General features: G+C 34.9%; 1 protein-coding gene across 2 annotated transcripts; it reads left to right on the forward strand.

The window, feature by feature from the left end:
• The first annotated feature begins 1,461 nt into the window (after positions 1 to 1,461).
• LOC123674521 (lipase 1-like) lies at positions 1,462 to 21,658 on the forward strand. 2 transcript variants are annotated; one of them, XM_045609413.1, is made up of 7 exons: positions 1,462 to 1,643; positions 8,787 to 9,100; positions 11,846 to 12,092; positions 12,149 to 12,301; positions 12,494 to 12,575; positions 17,073 to 17,215; positions 21,445 to 21,658. In XM_045609413.1, the coding sequence occupies exons 1-7, from the start codon at positions 1,476 to 1,478 to the stop codon at positions 21,598 to 21,600; spliced, it is 1,263 nt and encodes a 420-aa protein (XP_045465369.1). In that variant the 5' UTR covers positions 1,462 to 1,475; the 3' UTR covers positions 21,601 to 21,658. The 2 variants fall into 2 exon arrangements, with proteins under 2 accessions (XP_045465369.1, XP_045465370.1); XM_045609414.1 differs by lacking the exon at positions 1,462 to 1,643 and adding an exon at positions 6,170 to 6,324.
• The last annotated feature ends 1,459 nt before the right edge of the window (positions 21,659 to 23,117 follow it).

Below are 23,117 nucleotides of genomic sequence, written 5' to 3' on the forward strand. Positions count from 1 at the left end.
GTTTGTTGACGTAGCCATTCAACCAGAAGTGCGCTTCATCGCTAAACAAAATGAAATGGACGTAGTGCGCGATACGTATTCTGCACAGAACCATTATTTTCGAAATGAAATTGCACTATTTGCAAGCGTTGTTCAGGCGTGAGTCTATTCATGATGAATTGCCAAACCAAACTGAGAATAAATCACTTGACAGCTGTCAAATCGATCGCCATATTGAACAGTAATGCCAACTTAAAGTTATATACCTCGAAAAAAACACCCTATAGATCAAATCAAATTTATTTATATCTTCTGTATAACTGAGCATACACCATTCGTGGTGATGGACACGTAGTATGAAATGAACAAAAACGACGACGAAGAGGCACAGACCAAAGAAAAAAAAACAACAATAAAACATTCTCTCCATATTTCTCCTTAATAAATGTTGAAAAACAAAGGATTCCTGAATATAAACTCCGTAAGTTCTGTCCGAAATTTCTTCATACTTAAATTTTTCAGATTGAGCGGAATAAGGAACTTTGGATCATAGAAAAAAACGAATCTTTGTGTATGAGTTTTCTTAAAACATAGTTATATTTAAGTGCGCCATTGACGCATTGGGGACGAACGCTCAAGAGTTCTTATCTTTTCCTCGGTACTTATGGTGAACTGTTTAAAAGGAATAGGAAAACACTTGTTTAGAATCTCTTAATCATTCTATCTCTCGACGTTTCGGTCCTTGGTTGGAACCTTCTTCAGGATTCGAAAGACATCGAAGAATTAAAAAAATGTACATGCTAGAAAAGAGGGTGTACTAACTGCTACGTAAAAGTACAAAAAAAAGCAGCAGAGAATAATTACGACACTGGCAGTAATTATATGTGATCTCTAAGGGTTCAATTGGCACATGAATGACGAGCGCTCAAAAGCTCAGTGCTTTCATCATTTTTTTGTTATGTCCTTTAATTTTTGTACTTCGTTTATTCTAAAACATGATGATACTCATATTCTATATCAGTTAGAAATGAAACCTGATGAAATAAAATGGAACGATATATAAATTGTTAAATTTTTAAACAAGTTCAGGTAGAAATCATCATTTTTATATAAAATGAATCTACAATTAGTAAAGATTAATCAATTAAATTCTGAATTATATGATATCTGGATGCTGATATGCTATTAAGAAGAAAACAATCATGATATTTCGTCAGAGGATTTTCGTAGTTGTGAGCGTCAAAAATGAATGATTTTTTAAAAAGATAGAAAATGGTAAATATGGAAAAATAATTTTTTCAGAGGAATTGTCAATATTTTTAGTATTCACACTTCAGTAAACACACACTGATGCGGAAATTGGAAGATGGGAAAATTACTGGCAATTTGAATACAACTGATAATCTAGTCATCCCAATCAGGTTCTAATAAATATTTCCATTGTCAGACCACTTTGGAAATAGCAATTTTCTTGATGCATACACTCATTTTCTTAGATGAAATTCCGGTCAAATGATACTCATTCCTCGAGCGGCAAGGGTCCAGTGAAAATGGCGCAAATATTTCATATACTAGTGAACATTTTCATTCTTACTTTTAGATTAGCCGATGGACAGAATTCGTTGGATGAAAATTCAGTTGATCCAGATCTTCTATTAAGAATCGTGAGTAGTACAGATGCATTTTGAAATTCTTCGAAATAAATGAAATAGTTTCACGAAAAATCATGTCACTAAAGTTTTTCAAATTTTGCAAGGACAGCAGTCCTTCTATCCCTATTCTTCTATTCCTATCACGATGCGTAACGTTGTTTTGAAATTTCCAATCAAAATCGAAAACAAGACAAAAACTTTGGCATTTTAGGGTTCGAAATTTTCTATTCAACGGTGTCATGTCTGAGGTGTCTTCTATTACTTTCGGAGTCCCACAGGTAAGTAACCTTGGGCTACTACTCTTCATAATTTTTTATTAATGATTCAGCTGAGGTCGTTGATGTCGACTCTTTGCTATATTCAGATGATTTCAAGACATACCTGTAAGCGGAGATAGTTGTTATCTCTGCCTGGACTGTTTGCGTGTCTTCTCAAATTTGCGCGTTGGAGAGAAAAAACGATTTTTAGAAGGCTTAGATGAGAAATATTCTCTTTTTTTCTTTGCCCGATGTCGTCTTAAACTTTTGTCATAAAGAGAAAACAATGTTTACCCGCCTTACGGTTTTCCCCAGTATCAGCTTTTGAGCAGACACGGCATGAACAGTTCGAAATGTCGACGGAAATGTCTCAAACAAATAAGTGGTGTCCTTGAAGATAACTGCGTTCTCGAAAAACTAAATTTTGCTGCTCCAACACCAACATCTAGGGCTAGAAGCATATTTTCTGTGCCAACACATCGAACCAATACATCTTCATGATTTGTGAGACGACTGTAACTCCGTTAGTACTCAATTAAATATTTTTAAGTGTTCTCTTTCAACTATCAGATCTCATTATTTCGGCTGAGTTTGAATAATTTTTTTATCGTTTTTGAGTTAAATATATTTTTTTTCTTATGCTCTTTGTTCTTATAGGCATCGCATCAATACAGGTTTTGAATTTTATATTATATCTCCAGGAGTTCTTGAGGGTTAATTGCAATTTTTTTATTCTTTCAACTGGCCTTCATACTGAGAAACTATAAAATTGTTGCGGTATGGTAAAAAATTCTTTTCGCATATTCATTGAAATGCTTTCCGATAAAATCTATGTGAACTGATTACTTTCGCATGAAATGTAAGACAAATTCGTGTCGAATGAAAATATTTGGTGTAGCAACTATTGCTCCAGATTCGATATGATAGAGATGTAATAATATAAAACTATCAGGGCCGACGTTAGGGGTGAAACAGTAAAGAGACCATTTCAGGCGCCTCTATATCAGGTTTGGGGCGCATTTCAAATATTTATTATTATGTGAGGTTTTTTTGAAGATGGGGGTTCAAAACACCCGAAATTTGAAGATGTAACCGTTTATTAAAATAAAAAGAGGTGAGCTAGCATGCAGCATAACTGTCGGTCAACCTTCGCACAAACACACTTCTTGAATCTTAATTTCGACAGACAAAAGCTATAAGTATAGAGAGAGAGGTTGAAAACCACGAGATATCAAATATGCTCAAAAATATTTCATCATCAGATTATTTTGTGTATCAAAATGCCCACTTCAAAAGTCCCATTGAATGAAAAACCATATATAGTCCGTCTCGAAATAGTACGTTCCTACTTAGTACGTCCAGAAATGGACGTTTTCAAACTATCCCGAAAAGGCCCAGGACGTTCAGACCTAAACTGGACTTGAAAGGACATCCCCTGGAGGTCCAGAAATGGTAGTTTTCAAAACATCCTGAAAAAGCCCAGGACGTTCAGACTTAAACTGGTCCTGAAATATACATCCCTGGACGTCCAGAAATGGACTTTTCAAAACATCCCGAAAAGGTCCGGGACGTTCAGTCCTAAATTGGACCTGAAATGGATATCCCCAGGACGTCGTGTACTATATATCGCGATATACATGGTTTTCATCGATTCTTGACAACAACAACAACAACTCAGTTTCATTTAAACTTTAATATCTCGATCCAGACTCAACTCCATCTTTCGGAATTAGGTATACATCTTTTGAAATTTGGAACTTACAATGAAAAATTTGATATGGCATTCACTGCTCCAGGACCAAAACTTATAAGTTTTCAATATATTGAATAAAGTGATTATATCTGGCCGACCGAAAGGATTTTACTGCTAGATTTAATATATATGATATCTATTATCTATAGGGTAGATGGAACAGTGATTGGGGTAAATTGAAACATATACAAATGATACAATAGTTATTTTCCTTACAAGTGTGGAAAGTGATACTTTTCCGCAAGAGACTGAGGTTGACAAACAGTTGAGTGCGGAAAAGGCACTTTCTACATGAGTTAGAAACAATATTTTTCCTACTAGCGTGAATGAAATACTTTCACCGAGAGTTTTCGTCTTGATACCGACTGACGTTATAAGGAATTATATTTTCTCTATTTCAGTATCGTAATGAGTCCATTACAGTTCTAAAAACAGTAATGAACTCATTACAGCATCGTTTTCAGATAGATTTTTCGTGTGGTTGCCTATGCTGACTTCCAATCCTATCAAATTTCGACAAAAGTCAATAATTGTCAATATAATATAATTTGGGGATATAGTGAAATAATTTGCTACATTATTTGCAAATTCTCATAATTCACGAATTTAATGGGTAATTGTAAATTTAGTCTAAATTCGAAACATACGATTCATATTGAAATTCCGTAATCTGTCAATTTTCGTAACAGTCAGACCAATTGCCAAGATACAATAAAAAAGTCACTAGGATATATAATCTGAATTTTTCATTGAATTTCGACAATATTTCACAAAACTTGACTGAAATAGAGAAAATATCGTCTAATACTCGTTGCAGAAGGCAATTCCAACACTCATGCGTTCCAAAACTCGCTCCTTCGTCGCTCGTTTTCGAATTTCTCATTCGTGTTGGAATAGGAGCCCATTCTGCAACTTGTTTTAGAATATACTATTGTGCGCTCTGCCTTATTTTATGATTAGCGCATAGAGGCATGCCAAAATTTTATGATTGATGCGATTCTTTAATATTTGCGTGCGGAAAAAAACCTTGCTATTCACTTGCTGCATGCATATGCTCGCGGAAAGTGAATAACAGAGCTTTTTTCGCACGAATTTGGAAAAGTACTACTTTCCAAACGTCAATGGGTGTGGAAAGTAATACTTTCGAAACGCTAGTAGAAAAAAGATTATATTTTAGATTATATTTATAGTTTTGATAATTATTTATATTTATTCATGAATAGTCGCGGTACAGACAAATGTTACAAATTGTCACAAAAGATACCTACAACTTATCAGTGGTGAAGCGTGGATATTGACAAGGTAGACATTGTCTACCCAAAAAATTGTCAAAAATTTCAATAGTGAAAAACTATTCAATAGTAAACAATATAATGATTACTTTATGTCCATTACCATATAGTCAATAACATAATATTTCAGTAAACATTTTTCTAACAAAGTGCGAATGATGCATCAGTAGAGGCCAGAGGGTAGACCAACTTTTAAATTATCTATAATCTATCCAGAGTCGCCGCCGCTGCTAGAATTCAGCCCGCGTTGCTATCAAGACGTTGATACTCGTAGTATTCCAAATAATTATTCCTATGCGTTTTATTTTATTATATTTTTCTTTCGTTAGGTAGTATCTTATTGGTTTGTGAAGGTATTAGATATTTATGATAATGAAATTTTAAAAATACAAAAAATCAACCTTCTTTGTACTTCCAATTTTTCAAATATGCTTCGCTACCCTAATTCCCCAAATGCAGTAATGAGGAAATTGTCTACCCAAATATTTCACCCACGCTTCGCTCCTGCAACTTATTAGTACATCTAATAAGTACTCAAACAAAAAGTAAACTCTTCAATCAAAAAAGGACCTCATTTGACTCAAAATAATTTCAGAGAAATACTATTTACTCAGTCATGTTCTAAAAGCATTAGTTCAAACACAAATATACCAATCACCTTCCTCACTAATTGTAAAAATATGCGAACAAAAATACTTACTTTTGTTCACCAAATAAGAATAGGACCTCTTACACAAAACTGCAACGAACAAAAATTGGCGGGCTACTGAAATTCGAGTTCGGTCTCTCTTATGGATAGATTTTTGCAAAATAATTATTTCAGAATGAAATCACAAGGTTATCAAAGTCCTTCAGAAAAATTAACACTCATTTCAATTAATAATGAAATTCTGAAAAATATTCTCTTTATTTTCAATTTCAACAGATAACATGATGTTGAAAAAAATGTTGTACAATTCAGAAGCACCGAAATTTTTTATCAATATCTGCATGATGAGAACTTGAATTTATTGAATACATAATTTAGAGCATTTTTAGAATACAATATCATTGTCTATTTGAACATTGTTCATATTGTGAATATGCACTTCTATGGAGACATGTAGGTACTCAATTAATTGAATTCGAACCAGTAATTACGATTTAGTAATCATGTGAACAATAAATATTTTTCAATGTCAATTAGCTTCGAAATCGACACATCCTAAAATACAAATTATCGAATTTGAAGAAACCAATCCACATACCTATTATTCTATTCTTTATTTCATTGTAAACAAGTGAAAATGTTCAATAAATGGAACTTTTTTTTGTTATTCATCATTTGTATCAGTATTGCTTGGTTTAAACTTTGTTCAGATAAAAAAATAGGATATGAAAAACACAATATTGTGAGTAATATTTATTCTGTTATTCTCATAAAAATCAGGAACGAAATATATAACGGAATAGGAATAAGGTATTAAATCCCACTTATCAATGATCAACTGTTTTTCAACTATTTCATAATCAACAATTTCACACAATTAAACAGTTCGGCTGAGCATCTTCATATTTTTCAAATCTGGTTTCCTATTGAGTTATCCAAAATCCAAAACATAGATTCAATTCTACAAGCTCGATTCGAGCCATTATCCAGTTGAAACTAGTAAAATCCCTGAAAGATTTTTTTTCTTTACTCTCTCTACTCTTTTACTCAAAAGTAGCATATTCATATAGGTATGTTGACATTTCAGGGACTATAACTGCTTTTCGGCGTAAGCCTTGAGCTTCTTCACATTTCTGTTTTTCATTCTTTTGATTTGCACTTCATAATAACAAAGGAAAGATGGTATTTATCCACTTAGTGGACTGTAAATGTAGAGAGAAGAAAATTACAAAAATTTCCAAATAATTTTCACGATTTGTAACTGACCTACCATTTGTTGTGAGTGATAAAACCATTTAGATGAAGATTGAATTTCTTGGATTTCTCTGATTTGTACGCCCAAATGATTGTTTCGTTCACACCAATAACGTTCTTATTGTTTCTTCAACTACAAAACGTCACATATTCCTTTTCATATAAATTTATGGATTCTATTATTCAATTTCGCCCAACGACCTTGTCGCCATCGCGTATAAGTTGTAGTAGGTTAGTATGGTAATATATTTCATTACACATGATATGTCCGAAATATTTCAGATTTCTGAGTTTTACAGTCGTGCAATATTCTAATCTCCCATTTCATTTCATTTCTTACTTTTTGAGGTGATTTGATGATCAATGGTTTCGTTTGAAACGTGGTGAATTCATTAGAATCTAAGCGTGTGGTAGTACCACATCTCAAATGTATTTATGGGTTTGCATGACGCTTCGGTCAGGACCTAAGCTTCTGCATCATATATGAGGGTTCACAACTTTTGACAATTGCATACAATTGAATTTTCATTGCCTTAGCAACCACCAGTCGAAATGATACGTTTGATGTCATTTCATTAAATATTTAATTTTTTCTTTGAAAAGTGTTCATCATTCTAATCATGTTTTCATTTTATAGCCGTAAACAGTTAGGTATTCTAGAGATAACTCACAGTTTATTTTCTGAGTTTAATTTGAACTTTTACTTATTGTATTCGAATTAACTCATTCATTGTTATTATTATTATTATATTTTAATCATCAAAAGGGAAAATGTTGTTACAATACGTGAATTATAACTGTTTATTCATCGAATGAATATTCTTCTCTTTTGTTTAACTCACTTGTTGTATGAATAACTATTACAACAAACTCTGGTTTTTAATTCAGTCTGTGAATTGAGATTTGATTTCATGGCATATCACAGAGATACGAACTAGTACGCCGGTAAATCCACATTGCCGGTAGATTCACCGCTTCCCGACACATCTAAATTGTCGGTAGATCCGCATTGCCCATAGATCCATATTGCCGGCAGATCCCAAGTTAGATCTGGTGCCCATAAATTATTATATTACAATCACAATTTACAGATTTCAAATGTGCCTTCTTCTCCAGAAACGTCTCATCTAGAAATATCAGTTCTCCAGAGTCGTTACCATAGTAACGAGTTCCATAGAACTCGAAAAATTGTACACCCTGAATAATTGTTGTGCATAGTTCTCTGCAAATTAAATGAAAAAAAAATTCCTGGAGCTGTGATTCCAATTTTCAAATTTCAAAATTGTACACTCTGTGTAATCATTAATTAAATAATGTATTTGTTTATAACTCAAGCAATAATAATCAGAAGCTGAAATGGAGCAATATCTTTGAGCGAAATTTTGTAAAGAGCACTTCCAGATCTTATGTTTTTGATAATCATATACCTATACAATATACATAATGAAAAAAATACTGAAAACTCACTGCAAGATCCGCAGAGAAAATATATGATTTTGTTAAGATCCATTTCAATGAATTATAAATTAAACATTTCAATACCTATTTAATGGATTCGGTCCTTACTTGGCGGAAATTCATTATAATTAAAATAAAACGAAGTAATTTCCACTATGTTATTTAATTGTTAGCAACACTGTGGCTTCATCAGGCTACATTTCTGAACTGATAAGAGTACAAAGGTTTTCGGAATCTTATATAGGAACAAAATTGACACAAAAATATTCGAAAGGGAATATTTTTGTGTCAATTTTGTTCCTATATAAGATTCCGAAAACCTTTGTACTCTTATCAGTTCAGAAATGTAGCCTGATGAAGCCACAGTGTGGCGAAACAATTGTTGCTAACAATTAAATAACATAGTGGAAATTACTTCGTTTTATTTTATTTCAATACCTCTTTAATGCTTATAAACATATCAAAATTGCTGTGAAAGTAATGGTTTTTCAGGACCAAATGTTGGAAAAGCATGGGTATCCGGTAGAAATTCACGAAATAAGTACCAAAGATGGATACCTGTTGACACTTTTCAGGGTTCCGCATGGTAAAAACGATACTGAAGTGAACCCCAAACCAATTCTCATGATGCACGGTCTGGCAGGGACAGCATATAATTTCGTTTTTACTGAGTATTTCAACGTGAGTATGGCGGGCTATTTTGCCGATCGAGGATACGATGTCTGGCTTGGAAATACCAGAGGAACCACTTATGGCAGGAAACATATTCACCTTGATCCCAATAAAACTAAATTCTGGAAATTCAGGTAATGCTATTCGATTGAAGAAGGTTTTTGAAATTTTTAAACATATCTGAATTATGCAAGCGATTGGTTTATTAAAATATACAAATTTCAGGTTGACATCAGGTAGTCGCCCCCCTCAGATTCCACAATCTGGCCTATACGCACACTAACAAAAATCACTAATTTTTCACAATTGAAAAGAACTCGAATTCGACGTAAAGTCATCAGGCCAGATGGATTGTGAATTCGGAAAAAATGAACAATGTGCTTTCAAATGTGTTAATTGTTATTGCTCTTTATCGATTTAATTGAGTATCGGGGTATTTGATAACACTATCTTTTGAATAACTAGATTTGAGATGGGAAATTACAATTCATTAATATTACTTGTCTTGAGTAAGCAATTGATCGTCCTCCAACTGAGCGTCTACTGGCTATTATGTGGCTCGGCATATATATATATATATATATATATATATATATATATATATATATATATATATATATATACAGGGTGGCCATTTGAAAACGAAACAGACGAGATTACAGACGAAATAAAGTTTTTCGATAGAAATGCTCGGACAGGTCGATTTCTGTTTCGAGGGGGACAACTTAAGATGTAGGTTACGGACGCATAGCGCTTCAACCCTTGCTACTACAACCCTCACCCCCAAATTTTGAATAGGGAAGATGGGGTGAGTGATACCTCATTTGAAAGGTATTTTTATACTGATTTCAGCACAGTAATTGTTTTTTCATTTTATGCATTAGTTCTCGAAATATTCTTAACTAAGTATTTGAAATTAAGTAGTGTTTTCATGGCACTTGTAGTGTTTTGTGAAAAATCGACATTTTGAGCTTCAAAACAACCATGACTGTAGCTTCCTTCCTAACTAACTAACGCATGAATATTTCGAGAACTAATGCATAAAATGAAAAAACAATTACTGTGCTGAAATCAGTATAAAAATACCTTCAAATTGAGGTATCACTCACCCCATCTTCCGTATTCAAAAATTGGGGGTGGGGGTTGTAGCAGCAAGGGTTGAAGCGCTATGCGTCCGTAACCTACATCTTAAGTTGTCCCCCTCGAAACAGAAATCGACCTGTCCGAGCATTTCTATCGAAAAACTTTATTTCGTCTGTGATCTCGTCTGTTTCGTTTTCAAATGGCCACCCTGTATATATATATATATATATATATATATATATATATATATATATATATATAACGGCAAATGAGAGACATGTGGAAACTAAGATCTGTCAGAATAATACCACTAATCATAACCGTCAATGGACTGGTTCACCGGAAGACTGCTGCACACATCGAAGAACTGAAGCTGCCAACACCTTAACGTAGATGCAGAAAGCCGTAATACTGGGAACAGTGGGCATAATCCGGCAAATCATATATCCCTACTAGCACAGCTCACCCTTGGCCTACTGGCCCGGGTAAACTGGGAAATAACCCCACGAAAGTGTGAAGCAAAAAAAAAAAAAAAAATAGTCTAGATTCGCTTACTTTATTCCGTCTTTAAATGAAGCTGATTATCTCGATCAGGTTTTTCAGTTCGTTTCAAGAATCAGATTCAGTTCACTGCTAAATATTTTGAGAGGCTTTGTACAGCTATCTCAGACAACAAAAGAAAGGAACATCCAGATAGGTATGCCAACGATCGAAAGGGTTTAGGATTATATATACTTGGGTTATCAAATAAAACTGGGAATAGAAAACCAGCAAGACGAAATTCAAAGAAGAGTCCGTATGACTTGGGCCGCTGCTGGAAAACTCAGCCAAACCCTCAGAAATCCTGATATACATTGCTCGACAAGACGACACCCGTTGGACAAGACATATCATGCAGTGGAGGCCGAGACTGCGTCGGGCGACCGACGTGTGGAAGAAAAGAGGAGAGGCCTATATCTAGGAGTGGATTCTGAAGGGCTGCTAAAGAAGAAGAAGAAGTACCCTCAGCCTGCAATGGCTTGTCAGAACGCCAACAAATGCCATAATTTTTGGCTTGTCCAATCCTATATCTAGGTTTTTAGTATTTACTTTCGATACTTCAAGAATTATATCTAAATAAACTTTGAATGAATTAAACTTAAAGAGTCCCCTCTCTTTTCCAAATAGACTCGATTTTTTTTTATTTCAATAATACAGACTCACTGTGTATTTTTTACACAAAAAATTTAAATTTGTGTTCTTTTGAAATAAGGTAGGCTTTTCAGGAACTAAATTTCATTTTGTGAAAACTGAACATTACCTATTTTATCAGAATGTACCTTTATGGTATACTATAAGGAAAGTATCATTATAATTTATTGAAGTTTAAGGGTGTTTCGCAAGGGGTAGCAAGTGTCAAAAGTGTCCAGCAATGGATGACGAGATTTATAAAGTTATCCTGAAGGAAATATAAAAAAATTGACCTTTATAATACTTCAAGGTAGTATTTTATACACCGTTACTACTTGTTACCTGCCAAAATGAACATGACCCAAACTCTATAGTCGGTGGTCGTCTTTACCTGTGTAGGAGACATGCACAGAAAAACTTTCAGCTTTTATAAAATAACGAAGGTCCTGGCCTTCGTGGGCTCTTGGGCCATTAGAATTTGGCAGTATACCACAGATCAAATACTTCTCGTTTTATCATAATTCTGGCCTTCGGGGAAAAATAGTTGAATTTCCACGTTTGAAAAACCTAGACAATTTTTTCGTCCGTGGAACGATTTTTGCTACTAACTATAATTTTTTTTGCAGCTGGCATGAAATTGGATTATATGATTTGTCTTCGATCGTTGATTATATCCTAAACGTAACAAGGAGAAACAATTTGTATTATGTTGGGCATTCTCAGGGAGGAACTATATTTTATGTCTTGACATCTTTGAGACCGGAGTATCAGAAAAAATTCGCACAAGTATCTCTTATGGCACCTGGTGGTTTAATGGGACATTTCAACAATTCTTTGATGCTTTCACTCTCAAAGAGACATAAAATGTTATACGTGAGTAATAAAATGATGAAGGCAAATGAAGATGATTATGGCTCATACTTCCACAGAAAATGGCTGAAAATGCAAATTTATTCGAAATACCACCTCCTTGGATGAGTTTAAGCGAATTTACTTACAAAATCTGCATTGGAACTATAATGCAAAGTTTTTGTGAAGCGGTTTTCTTCATAATAAATGGAAGATCTGAAGATATCGATGTGGTGAGTCTTTTTGTTTGAAAGAATCACAATGTATTTTTTAATGAAAGACTAACATGAATTGAAAACTAAAGTTCCTTTAGCAAACATTTACTCATTTAATGCGACCAAAATCAAAATCAAGCATCTATCATGAATGTAGATAAATATGCCCTTGTAATAAAAACTGAAACTTTTATTCGAATTTTTTTTCAGAAATTATTTCCCATGTTGCTAAATACACTCACATCTGTAGCAACAATGCAACTCCTCCATTATGCACAGAATATAGATTCAGGTAAGATAATTCGTTACCACAAAGTATGTTCATTAGTTTATTGTAATTTGTAATTAATATATTGGTGTACAACTTTGCTTCAGCCGTTTTGAAATAGATGGATGTAGCGGTAAGTGTAAGTCGAAATAAATAGATCGTAGATGTCATACAATAAGTTTAGGTATTCTTAAACATAACCCCATCGGAATATTAGTCGATTTGTGTCTGCATCATAAAGTTATTCTCGATTAAACATGTCGGCTTATGAGTCAAATTCTCGTCATTTGCGGGAGGCTTTAATAATTCTGCTTTAATATGAAGAAATCTGCGGCTGAGGCCCATCGAATGCTCTCAAATACCTAGGGTGAGGCCGCTAATAGTGAAAAAACGTGCAGAGAGTGGTTTTAACGCTTCAAGGTCGGTGATTTTGATTTCGAAGACCAGCATGGCGTTGGAGGAGAAAAGATTTTCGAAGATACAGAATTAGAGGCATTACTTGATCACGACTCGTGTCAAACGCAACAAGAATTGGCAGGATCATTGGGAGTGACGCAACAAGCCATTTCAAAACGACTGAAATTTATGGGAATGATTCAGAAACAAGGAATCATGGGGACATCCCGGCCATGCTTTCACGCCGACGGTCAAACCGAATATTCACGGTTCCAAGGTCATGCTCAGTATTTGATAGAACCAGCTCGGCGTAGTGTATTTAGAGTTGTTAAAACCGATTGAAACAATCACAAGCGATCGTTATTGAACGAAATTGATGCGTTTAAGTCGAGCATTAAAAGTCAAGCGGCTGTAATACAACGGGAGACATGATAAAGTGATTTCATAGCATGACAATGCTCGACCCCATGTTGCGAAAGTGGTCAAGCCATACTTGGAAACGTTGATTTGTAAAGTCGTACTGCATCCGCCGTATTCGCCAGAAGTTGCTCCCTCGGACTATAACTCATTTCGATCAAAGGCACACGGCCTGACTGACCAGCACTTCCGGTCTTATGAAGAAGTGAAAAATTGGATCGATTCGTGGATAGCTTCAAAAGATGAGCAGTTTTTTTAACGCTAGATTCGTAGGCTGCCCGAAAGATGGGAGAAAGTAGTAGCCAGCGATGGACAATACTTTGAATCATAACCAGTTTTTCACAATAAAGCCTCAATTTTTGGAAAAAAACGGCGGAAGCAAAGTTGTACGCCTAGGTACAATAATAGCACACCTGTTTGTGAAATCATACATAAGACAGTAACATTAAATCAGATCAAAGTCTACTATGTTTTGGCGAGGTGTTTTTCTCAGCCATTCCATCAGGAACATTGATAGAATCATAATCATCAGTAAGGCAATTAGTGCTCCCTGCGGAGAATGGTGACTTGTCCGTAGGATGACAGTGGGGTTTATGTTTATATCCCAAGCGGTTTTTACACATCTATCAGGCAAGCAAACAGTCATTACAATACATATAAAAATATCCGACATTGTTTGCAGAAGAATACAAAATAAAAAAAATTGAATTTCAAAATGAAGCAAAAATGAATGCAGGTCTTCATAATATATACCTATACATATTGAATATAATATAAATAACATTATATTATGATATTGACATATACACTCAGGGACGTCGCTAGGGGATAGGCGGTCGCCTAGGGCGGCAAAATTCAAGGGCGGCATTTCAAGCTTGATCAACAAAAATTACACGTGTAGAAATTCAAAGTACCAAATGAGATCTAATTCAGTGAGCAACAACAGGAAGGAATACCGACAAATTTAAATAACATCAAAAATCATAAAAGGTCCACATTATACATTATACTCATAAATATCCAGATGTGGCGTGATCCTCTTATAGTGCTGTTTACGAGTTATTGACGCTAAAAAACACATGCACTCATCAGGCTTGTCAGCGTTCCCTTTACGTTGCCGAATTTTATGGCCACTTGGGGTTCTGGATTATTTTTTTTTCAATTCCCTAATCAGAATGTTGATTCCTCAGAATGGAATGCAAAATATAAGAAAACGATTCCATTTCATCACTTCCAACTGATACTTCTCAAGAAATATAAGAAGTTCTATTATTTCATACGACATTCCATTATTTTATAATATTCTTCATTTTTTATATCAAATTAATTAGTGTTGGGCGGGGGCGCATTCATCCGCATTATCCGATCGTTTTACTCGATAATTTTAAACAAAAAAAAAACAAATTTTCAAGCTTTTTCTAAAATCGAAACTCATCCAGAAACCTGAAACTGCAGGGCCTACTCTAGAGGGGCGGCAAATAATAGAGGGCGACTTATCTACATTCAATGGAAGAACGAATTAAATATTTTTTTTAAACGAATTTCACTGATGTTTTTTTTATTAAATTTACTAATCTTAAACATCTTTGCATCTTGAATAAATATTCATCATATCAAAGAAAGAAAAACGAAGGATATGAAACCCGAACTCAAATAATATATTTTATCATATATTCTTTAGAATTCAGTTGAACACGTTTATTGTTTATTACATTCCACTTATCCTAAATCATATATTGGATTAAAATTTGAATTAATGAAAAATAGAACGGTGGAAACGCTTGAGCAGGCACTGGACCTCGATTATCCAATATAAATTTTTAGCATTCTGCAGTGTTAGCTTCTGTTAGGGCGGCAAAATAGGTCTCTGCCTAGGGCGGCAAAATAGGTCTCTGCCTAGGGCGGCAAAATAGGTCTCTGCCTAGGGCGGCAAAATGGGTCTCTGCCTAGGGCGGCAGTTTGGCTAGCGACGGTCCTGTATACACTAGGGGAATAAATTAAAGGATCAAAATAAAATTCGAAATTTTTAGCGGCTTTTCAAATGACTGTATTTTCGATAACAATGGTCGTATCTCAACTTGAAAAGAAGCTTTTTGGAGCTTGAAGTTTATAGTTTAGAGATCTCATGATGAAAAATTTTTCAAGCAACGTGTACCGCCAATCCTAATGAATACAGTATCTAAAATTTCTGCGAAATTTTTTCCGTTTTCATTTTTGTCCTACAGACTTGAAATTTTTTTCCAACTTGACCACTATATGGATGAGATAGCTTGTTCATTCAGCTTCAATATCCTTTTTTCAAAATTTCGATACAACTTTGAATTGAAAAGGATCTTTTTTAACCATCAATATCTCACCAATCAATGATTGCACAGATAATTCAGGGGATGTTTTGAAATCTTGAATGAATTCTCTACAAGAAGTAGCTATGGTATTTCCGGAAAAAAAATTTGTTTCGTTCTCTACATTAATTTGAAAAGTTGATAAAAAAAGGGCTTTTGGAGGCTTTTTGGATAATCGAGCGCTGAATTGATAATATCGAAAAAACCATCAATGTTGAATATGCATTATTAGAGTTCAATATCACCAAGAAAGTCCCAGAGAATTCCAATTCAATCCATGGAGCGGTTTTTTTGTTTCATTCGATCCAATTTTCAAAAAATTAAAGGATCACGCATTCTAACCATGTTAGGAAATCAAAAATAATTTTCAAATTTTGCAAATTCGTTTTGAGAAAAAACTGGCTTTTATTAGCGTTGTAAAAGTTTTATTTCTTCATTTTGTTGGAGATTATGAACATTCGAATCGAAAGTCGTGATCCTTTGATTTTTTGAAAATTCGATCGAATGAAACAAAAAACCGCTCAATGGATTGAATTGAAATTCTCAAGGAATTTTGTGGTGATATTGAACTGTAATAACGCATACTCAACATTGATGGTTTTTTAGATATTTTCAATTCAGCGCTCGATTATCCAAAAAGCCTCCAAAAGCCTTTTTTTATCAACTTTTCAAATTAATGTAAAGAACGAAACAATTTTTTTCCGAGAATACCATAGCTACTTCTTGTAGAGAATTTATTCAAGATTTCAGAACATCCCCTAAATTATCTGTGCAATCATTGATTGGTGAGATATTGATGGTTAAAGGTCCTCTTCAATTCAAAGTTCGATATTTCAGCGGAAGTGCTTGTATCGAAATTAAAAAAAAAAGATATTAAAGCTGAATGAACAAGCTGTCTCATCCATATAGTGGATAAGTTGGAAAAAAATTTCAAGTCTGTATTACAAAAATGAAAACGGAAAAAATTTCGCAGAAATTTTAGATACTGTATTCATTAGGATGGGGCGGTACACGTTGCTTGAAAAATTTTTCATCATGAGATCTCTAAACTATAAATTTCGAGCTTTAAAAAGCTTCTTTTCAAATTGAGATACGACCATTGTTATCGAAAATACAGCCATTTGAAAAACCGCTTAAAATCTCGAATTTTATTTTGATTCCACAAGTATATTTTCAGTTTTTTGATTTGAAGTCATCATTCTCTCGTTTTCTTCATTTTCGAATATGGTATCGCTTGGATTCACCTAGAGACACCAAGCCATATAATAACCAATTTTTTATTGAATCTCATGCAAATTTCTAATTCTGTAGTATTATATAGTTTCATATCAAATTTTTACGTATTTCATATTTTCATCTTTTACAGTAAAATTCAGACAGTGGGATTATGGAACAGAAAAGAATATAGAAGTTTATGGGCTTCCTGAACCTCCAGATTATCCAGTGGAAAATATAAAAATTCCAGTAACAATTTATTATGGATACGGTGACACTGTAGCTTTTGCAGGGGTAATTAAAGAGAACTTTTTCAATTATTTTAAGTTCAGAGCTTTCATCTAATACTGAACATTGCTAGTCATAAAGGAACATAAAAAATTTCAGTTTCTCGATGAATTGAAAATATGTTACTGATAATTGATGTATATAACACTCCACTCAATAAGTCCCTGGCTTATCGATTAGAAAAAGGATGCACTCAATACCATTCTGTTCCTAAGTGATTTACGCATCTCATGAATTTATGCCCTAGCTCCTATGCGTACACCCGAAAAAATTTGTCTTGCATCTGTTACGTTTTCAATTTATGTTTTAGATTATAATTTGTTCTTGAAATCAGCCTTATTTCAGACCTTTTTTTATTTTATTTCTTAATATAGCAATCTCAATCAATTTCATTCAAAATTGTGTAGATCATTGAATTGCTGATTTCCCCTCACGATGCTTAGGAAATGTAATTTAATTCGTTATTCTTTTATAAATGGTTGATTTTATGCTCAAATAGAAAATAATTAGTAGTAAGTATTATGATTTGAACTGGGGTTGTTATCGCTCGGTAGATGCGACCATGTAGATCTTTTGTTCTCTACCCTACTCATTCATGGAAACCCAAGGAGGTCGTCAATGATGTTGATAAAGCTGACAACCTTCTTAGGGGCTTTAGCCGTTACCTTTCGGGTATCCAGGACCGGCTTCCCCATATGAATGGTTCTTAGGCCAGCCAGCTCTGGACACTTGCATACCATTTGTTCGGCTGTTTCTGCTTCTGATCCACAGTGCCTGCAAATCTCATCTGCTGATGTCCCCATACGGTACAAATGATGTTTGTACCGACAGTGCCTCGTCAGCAGTCCCACCTGAAGCTCGGCTCGTGACAGCTTCAAGAGCTTTCTTGCGTAGGTAGGTGAAATCATCACAAATTTATTGGCCTGAATAAGTCCAGAAGTGTTTGTTCAGTGGCTAATTCTGTTATATTGGTCTTTTCCTAGCCCACAGAAAGGCTCAGGTCCAGCAGGTGTTAACCTTGACGCACTTTTTGCAAGTTCATCGGCTTTTTCATTTCCTTCCACATCACAGTGCCCTGGTACTGGTCATCTTATTGCCTCTGGCCAGTTGCCTTATGGTGTTACGGCATTCCCAGGTCAAAAAAGACCCCTGGCAGTACGATTCCAGGGATCTCAGCGTGGTCTGGCTGTCCGTGGTGATGTAGACATGCGCCCCCTTGAGGTTCATTTTGAAACACTCCTGAGCGCATTCGTAAACAGCCAGTATCTCGGTCTATAAAATAGAGGACTCACTTCCCAACGCTTTAGAGATCCTCAGTATATGTCCATATACCCCAATTACAGTACTTCTCTCGGATTTTGATCCATTGGTGAACCATATGGATGACTTTTTGGCCAAATGAAAACGATATACGAAACTTATTGCACTAGGACGGTTTCAAAGGGTGTTTCAAAATCGAAGATGGTTGGCATAATTACATACGATGATTTCGCCAAGAGGTTTGAATCTAGTTGATTCAATATCCTCATATGTACAACTCAGTTTTCAGGTAGGAGCTTTCCATTGAGGGAAATTCTTATTGCTTCCAGCAGGCTACATTTCCTCACATGTAGATATAAGGGAAGCAAGTCAAGTATGACCTCCGGCGCTGCTGTGGGAGCTGTGCGCATAGCTCCAGTGACACCAATGCATGCCAGCCTCTGCAGTTTCTGCTACCGACTGCGTGCCTCCTCGGTTTTTGTCCACCATGCTTGAGACGCATATGTGATAATAGGGCGTACTACCGCTGTGTATAACCACAGTACCATTTTCGGTTTCACGCCCCATGTCTTTCCAAAGAGTATTTTGCAGGTCCACATGGCCGCCGTGGCTCTGGATAGAGCCTTATCTATGTGTTTCCCCCAGTTGAGTTTACTGTCCAGGATAACACCAAGATATTGGCACTCACTAGAGAAGTACAGAGTTTGGCCATTTCGGACCGGAGCTCTGAGGTCGAGATTCTTTCTTCTAGTGAACGGAATTAGTGTTATTTTCGAGGGATTGACAGTTAGCCCCTCTTCACCACTTTTCAATAATTCTGGGGGCGAGTTGTATTCGGCTGCTTAATGAGCCCTCATGCTTGCCTCTAACAGTCACCACTTTGTCGTCGGCGTAAGCCTGGGAGTGAAAGCCACCTACCTTGAGCCTCTCCAGGAGGCCGATTATTAGCAGTATAACGTCAACTTCAATAGTAATATTTGATTTCAACTAACTATAAAATTGTGATGGCAAATGTAAATGATAACCGGCTTCCATAATAAACTTGGTATTTGCGCAAAGTTATTTGAGTATTTAATTTTTTGGAATAAGAATCTGCACAGCACCTTCCCTTATTCATCTTTAATTTGGCATAGATATTCCAATTTAATGTTCTCATTAAGTGATATGCTAATTTTGAATACAAACCTACACGGTGTTATATTTTTTCTGGAAGTGTGCCCGCTTCTTTCCTCTAGAATTTTTTTCTGGTGGATCACTGGAATTTTATTTATTACACCATTCAACAACCTAATCCAATAACAGAAATGAAACCTTGTTACATTAAATACATTCAACGTGAAAAATAAAAAACGGAAGAAATCGAAGCCAATGAAATGATTAAACAAACAAAACTAATAAGAAATGCCCTCAATTAGCTCCACATTTTGTAATTCAATTCAGATTATGATCCAAAAATAGTCCTCTTTATAACAGAAGGTTTGCTATCTGCAGAATTTGATCTCGTCTGGGAGATGGTTGTACAATTTGATCGCCAAATAGTTTGTGGCCTTCTGTGCTTGTTTTATTCTGTGGTAAGGTATGCATAGATCATTTCTCTTCCGTGTGGCGTACTGATGAAATTCGCCACTCATTATATATTTACTCTTGTTTTCATGAATATGAATCAAACAAGCATAAATGAACTGACAACAAAAGGTCAGCACCTCATACCTTTTAAAATATTCTCTACAAGAAGTAGTGTCTTTGATCCCTGCTAGTGTTCTTATAGCTCTCTTCTGTTTCATGAAAATTGCGTTCGATTCAGGCGCATCACCCCAAATTAGTATACCATAAGATAAAGAGCTATGGAATAGTGCAAAGTAGATATCAAAAACATCAAAAACGAATCTAAGGTCCAGTACTACACTTTATGGTTTCTTGTAGTTTTGTCGTATCTGCTACCGATTTCAAACATAAGAACTTCGATGAATTCTCTAGTAATCATCAGGAAAATCCAAATTATTATAAAGATCCAGTTAGTAGCGAAGACTGATAAAGATTGGATAAAATGGTACTTGGTAGATATATCATCACAAAAAATTGAATCACAAGAAATATGACATTTGCGGGTCAAAATTATCCAAGGAATCTCTCATTTTCCCTATACCTTCAATTAAGGAACAACGTGTATAGAAATTTCATCAAACATGTAATTTAAAATCTCAAATTGATTCGTACTTTTTCATAAAATTTTTTATTTATACTACAGTTAATTTTGATCGTTATCTGTTCTCTAGTTTCATATAGTGCGTTAACTACTTAGGAAGCGGAATGCTCTCGCGCGCATCCGTTTCCTATTGAGCCCGGGCCTGTTACATGGATTGCACCACCAGTGCTATACCACTTTTTTTCCCGGTAGTACCAATCTTCAAAAGATGCGTGTGAGAATTAAGTCTGGATCGATATATTGAAGATTAAGTAGGTAACTCTGAATTTGTTATTGTTTGAGAATGAATAAAAACAATACAATTTTCGTCACAAATCAATGAAAACCATACCAAATTGAACGAATTGAGCATTCAACAGCTTTGCCATTCAACCTATCCTCTAGATCCGGCCCCATCTATTTACTGGCTTTCTGCAGAGCTCAAAATAAGCATGCTCCACAGAAAGAAATTTTGCTCCAATGAAGGCAGACGAATCTTTCTACAGAAAAGATATTGAAAAGTTAGAGAAGCGTGGGACTCCATGTATCACTCTTGAAGGTGTTTTTACTAGTTAGGCCCGAAACTTTTTGAGTGGAGTTTAGTTGCTCTCAAACTAATCAATTCATAAATAATTTAATTGAAGTCACATGGCTTTATCAATACAACTTGCTGTTTATGAATTGTGTGATATCATGAATTCCGATTCAAATTTTGAAATCACACTTACTCTATCAAACTCATGGTAATTTGAAGTGCATTTAAACATTTATAATTAACATTTTTTTGTAGGATCAAGAAGACATGTGCCGTCGACTAAGAAACTGTACTAAATACATGATGCCAAATCCTAAATGGAATCATTTAGATTTCCTATTATCTAAGAACATGGAAAAAGAACTTTTTGAGCCTTTGATGGAGTATATGGAAACTTTCAAGATTTCGTGAAACTAAAACAGAATCTAATATAAGAAGTACATCCACAAGAATATAATAATTACAATTATAAATGTCTTTATTTCACCAGAAATCTCGAGGGAAAGTTAACGAAATGTGATCTAACACCTAACCAACCCTTTGGTAGTTATTTTAAAGGACTGTATCTCAATTTTAATCCAAAAAAACAATTTTGAAATATCTATTCTAGATTCAAAGGAGGAACATTATCCGTCTTGAAAATTACCAATATACCTATTTTTTGTATGTCTGATCCGTACAGCATTGACGAACATGTCATTGGCTCATATTCCATACGCAACCTATTCCAAAATGAATTAACTAGATGATCCAAAAGTTTCTTCTCAAAAGGATCTGGAAGCGATTTATGAGATATCAGCAATAACAGGAGGACCTTTAAGGGCCTAACGGAAAAAAAAAAGAATTGGACATAAAGATACAGGATCAGAAGGATCCTGTAGTACATCTATTCAATTTGAATTAAAATTGTATTAAATTTCTCGTGGGTGAGAATTTGACTACTAGGTCAGTAGATAGAGCAAAAAAATGAGGTCTGCTGAAAAAAATTTAGAACTTAATGAACCTTCTACAGGTTGTTCGGGGATGCTGTGGGATGACTTCGTCAAGTTATCCAACAAGAGGATATTTTCTTCCCAATACCAAACGGTGCTGAGGTGGTGTCGCAACCACTTATAGCATGCAGAAAAGTATGTCCTGTTTGAAAGAGTGGGAAAAATAAAGGACGGTTGGTATGTTACCCTTTTCACTTTTCTAGAAGTAGACTTTTTTGTTTGAAAAACTCCTAAGCATTCAGCAGCACTAGAAATTCAATGTCTTCCCCCAAAATGACTACACTCTAGTACTCCTCGGAAACTGGAACACCAGTCTATACGACGTTCTAAAAATCAGCGTCTTCAACTACCTGATTGACTTAGATCAATTGGTTTTGAGTTCACCCTTTAGCATAGTTATAAAATTAATCTTGTTTATGTCGTTGGAGAAGAATTTTGTCTTGGACAACACAAACTCAGGAGAGGGGTTCAGCAGATAACGTTGAAGTTCTACTGCATTGGTGCTTTGGTAAATTATTTCACTAGGATAACCTTGAAAAAACACTATGGTATTGCTCTCAAAGTACCTCTTTAGGTAATCCACGTAGTTTTGGGACCTGGCATGTTGCTTGACTTGACGTTGTCCAAACCACTCTATGTAGTAGAAATCTTCCATGAATTGCATTGCATTTTTAGGCACCGAATTCTACTTCACTCTTCACTGGCGATAAGATGAATGTTAATCACTATTCGAAAGCTTGGTTGAATGACAAAAAAAGTGATCTAGTTTTCTTTTTCCGTCCTGTACAGTCTAATTTCCCTTAAAAAACAAAACCCTGATAAGATTAATGTATCGTACAACTTCGTTTGTTGCTGATTTTTGTCATTTTGAAAAAATTCCTCTAATTTTGATCGGCTGTTTCTCGGCTAAGGAAAAAGTTTATGGATACAAAATTG

This window comes from Harmonia axyridis, chromosome 3, assembly GCF_914767665.1.
Source record: "Harmonia axyridis chromosome 3, icHarAxyr1.1, whole genome shotgun sequence".
Taxonomy (NCBI): Eukaryota; Metazoa; Arthropoda; class Insecta; order Coleoptera; family Coccinellidae; genus Harmonia; species Harmonia axyridis.

Bases quoted from the DNA above. Each gene is read 5' to 3' on its own strand.
- LOC123674521 (XM_045609413.1), top strand. From the start codon at position 1,476: ATGAAATTCCGGTCAAATGATACTCATTCCTCGAGCGGCAAGGGTCCA. The intron at 1,644-8,786 runs GTGAGTAGTACA...ATGGTTTTTCAG, and splicing joins CAGATCTTCTATTAAGAATC to GACCAAATGTTGGAAAAGCA. The intron at 12,576-17,072 runs GTAAGATAATTC...CATCTTTTACAG, and splicing joins TGCACAGAATATAGATTCAG to TAAAATTCAGACAGTGGGAT.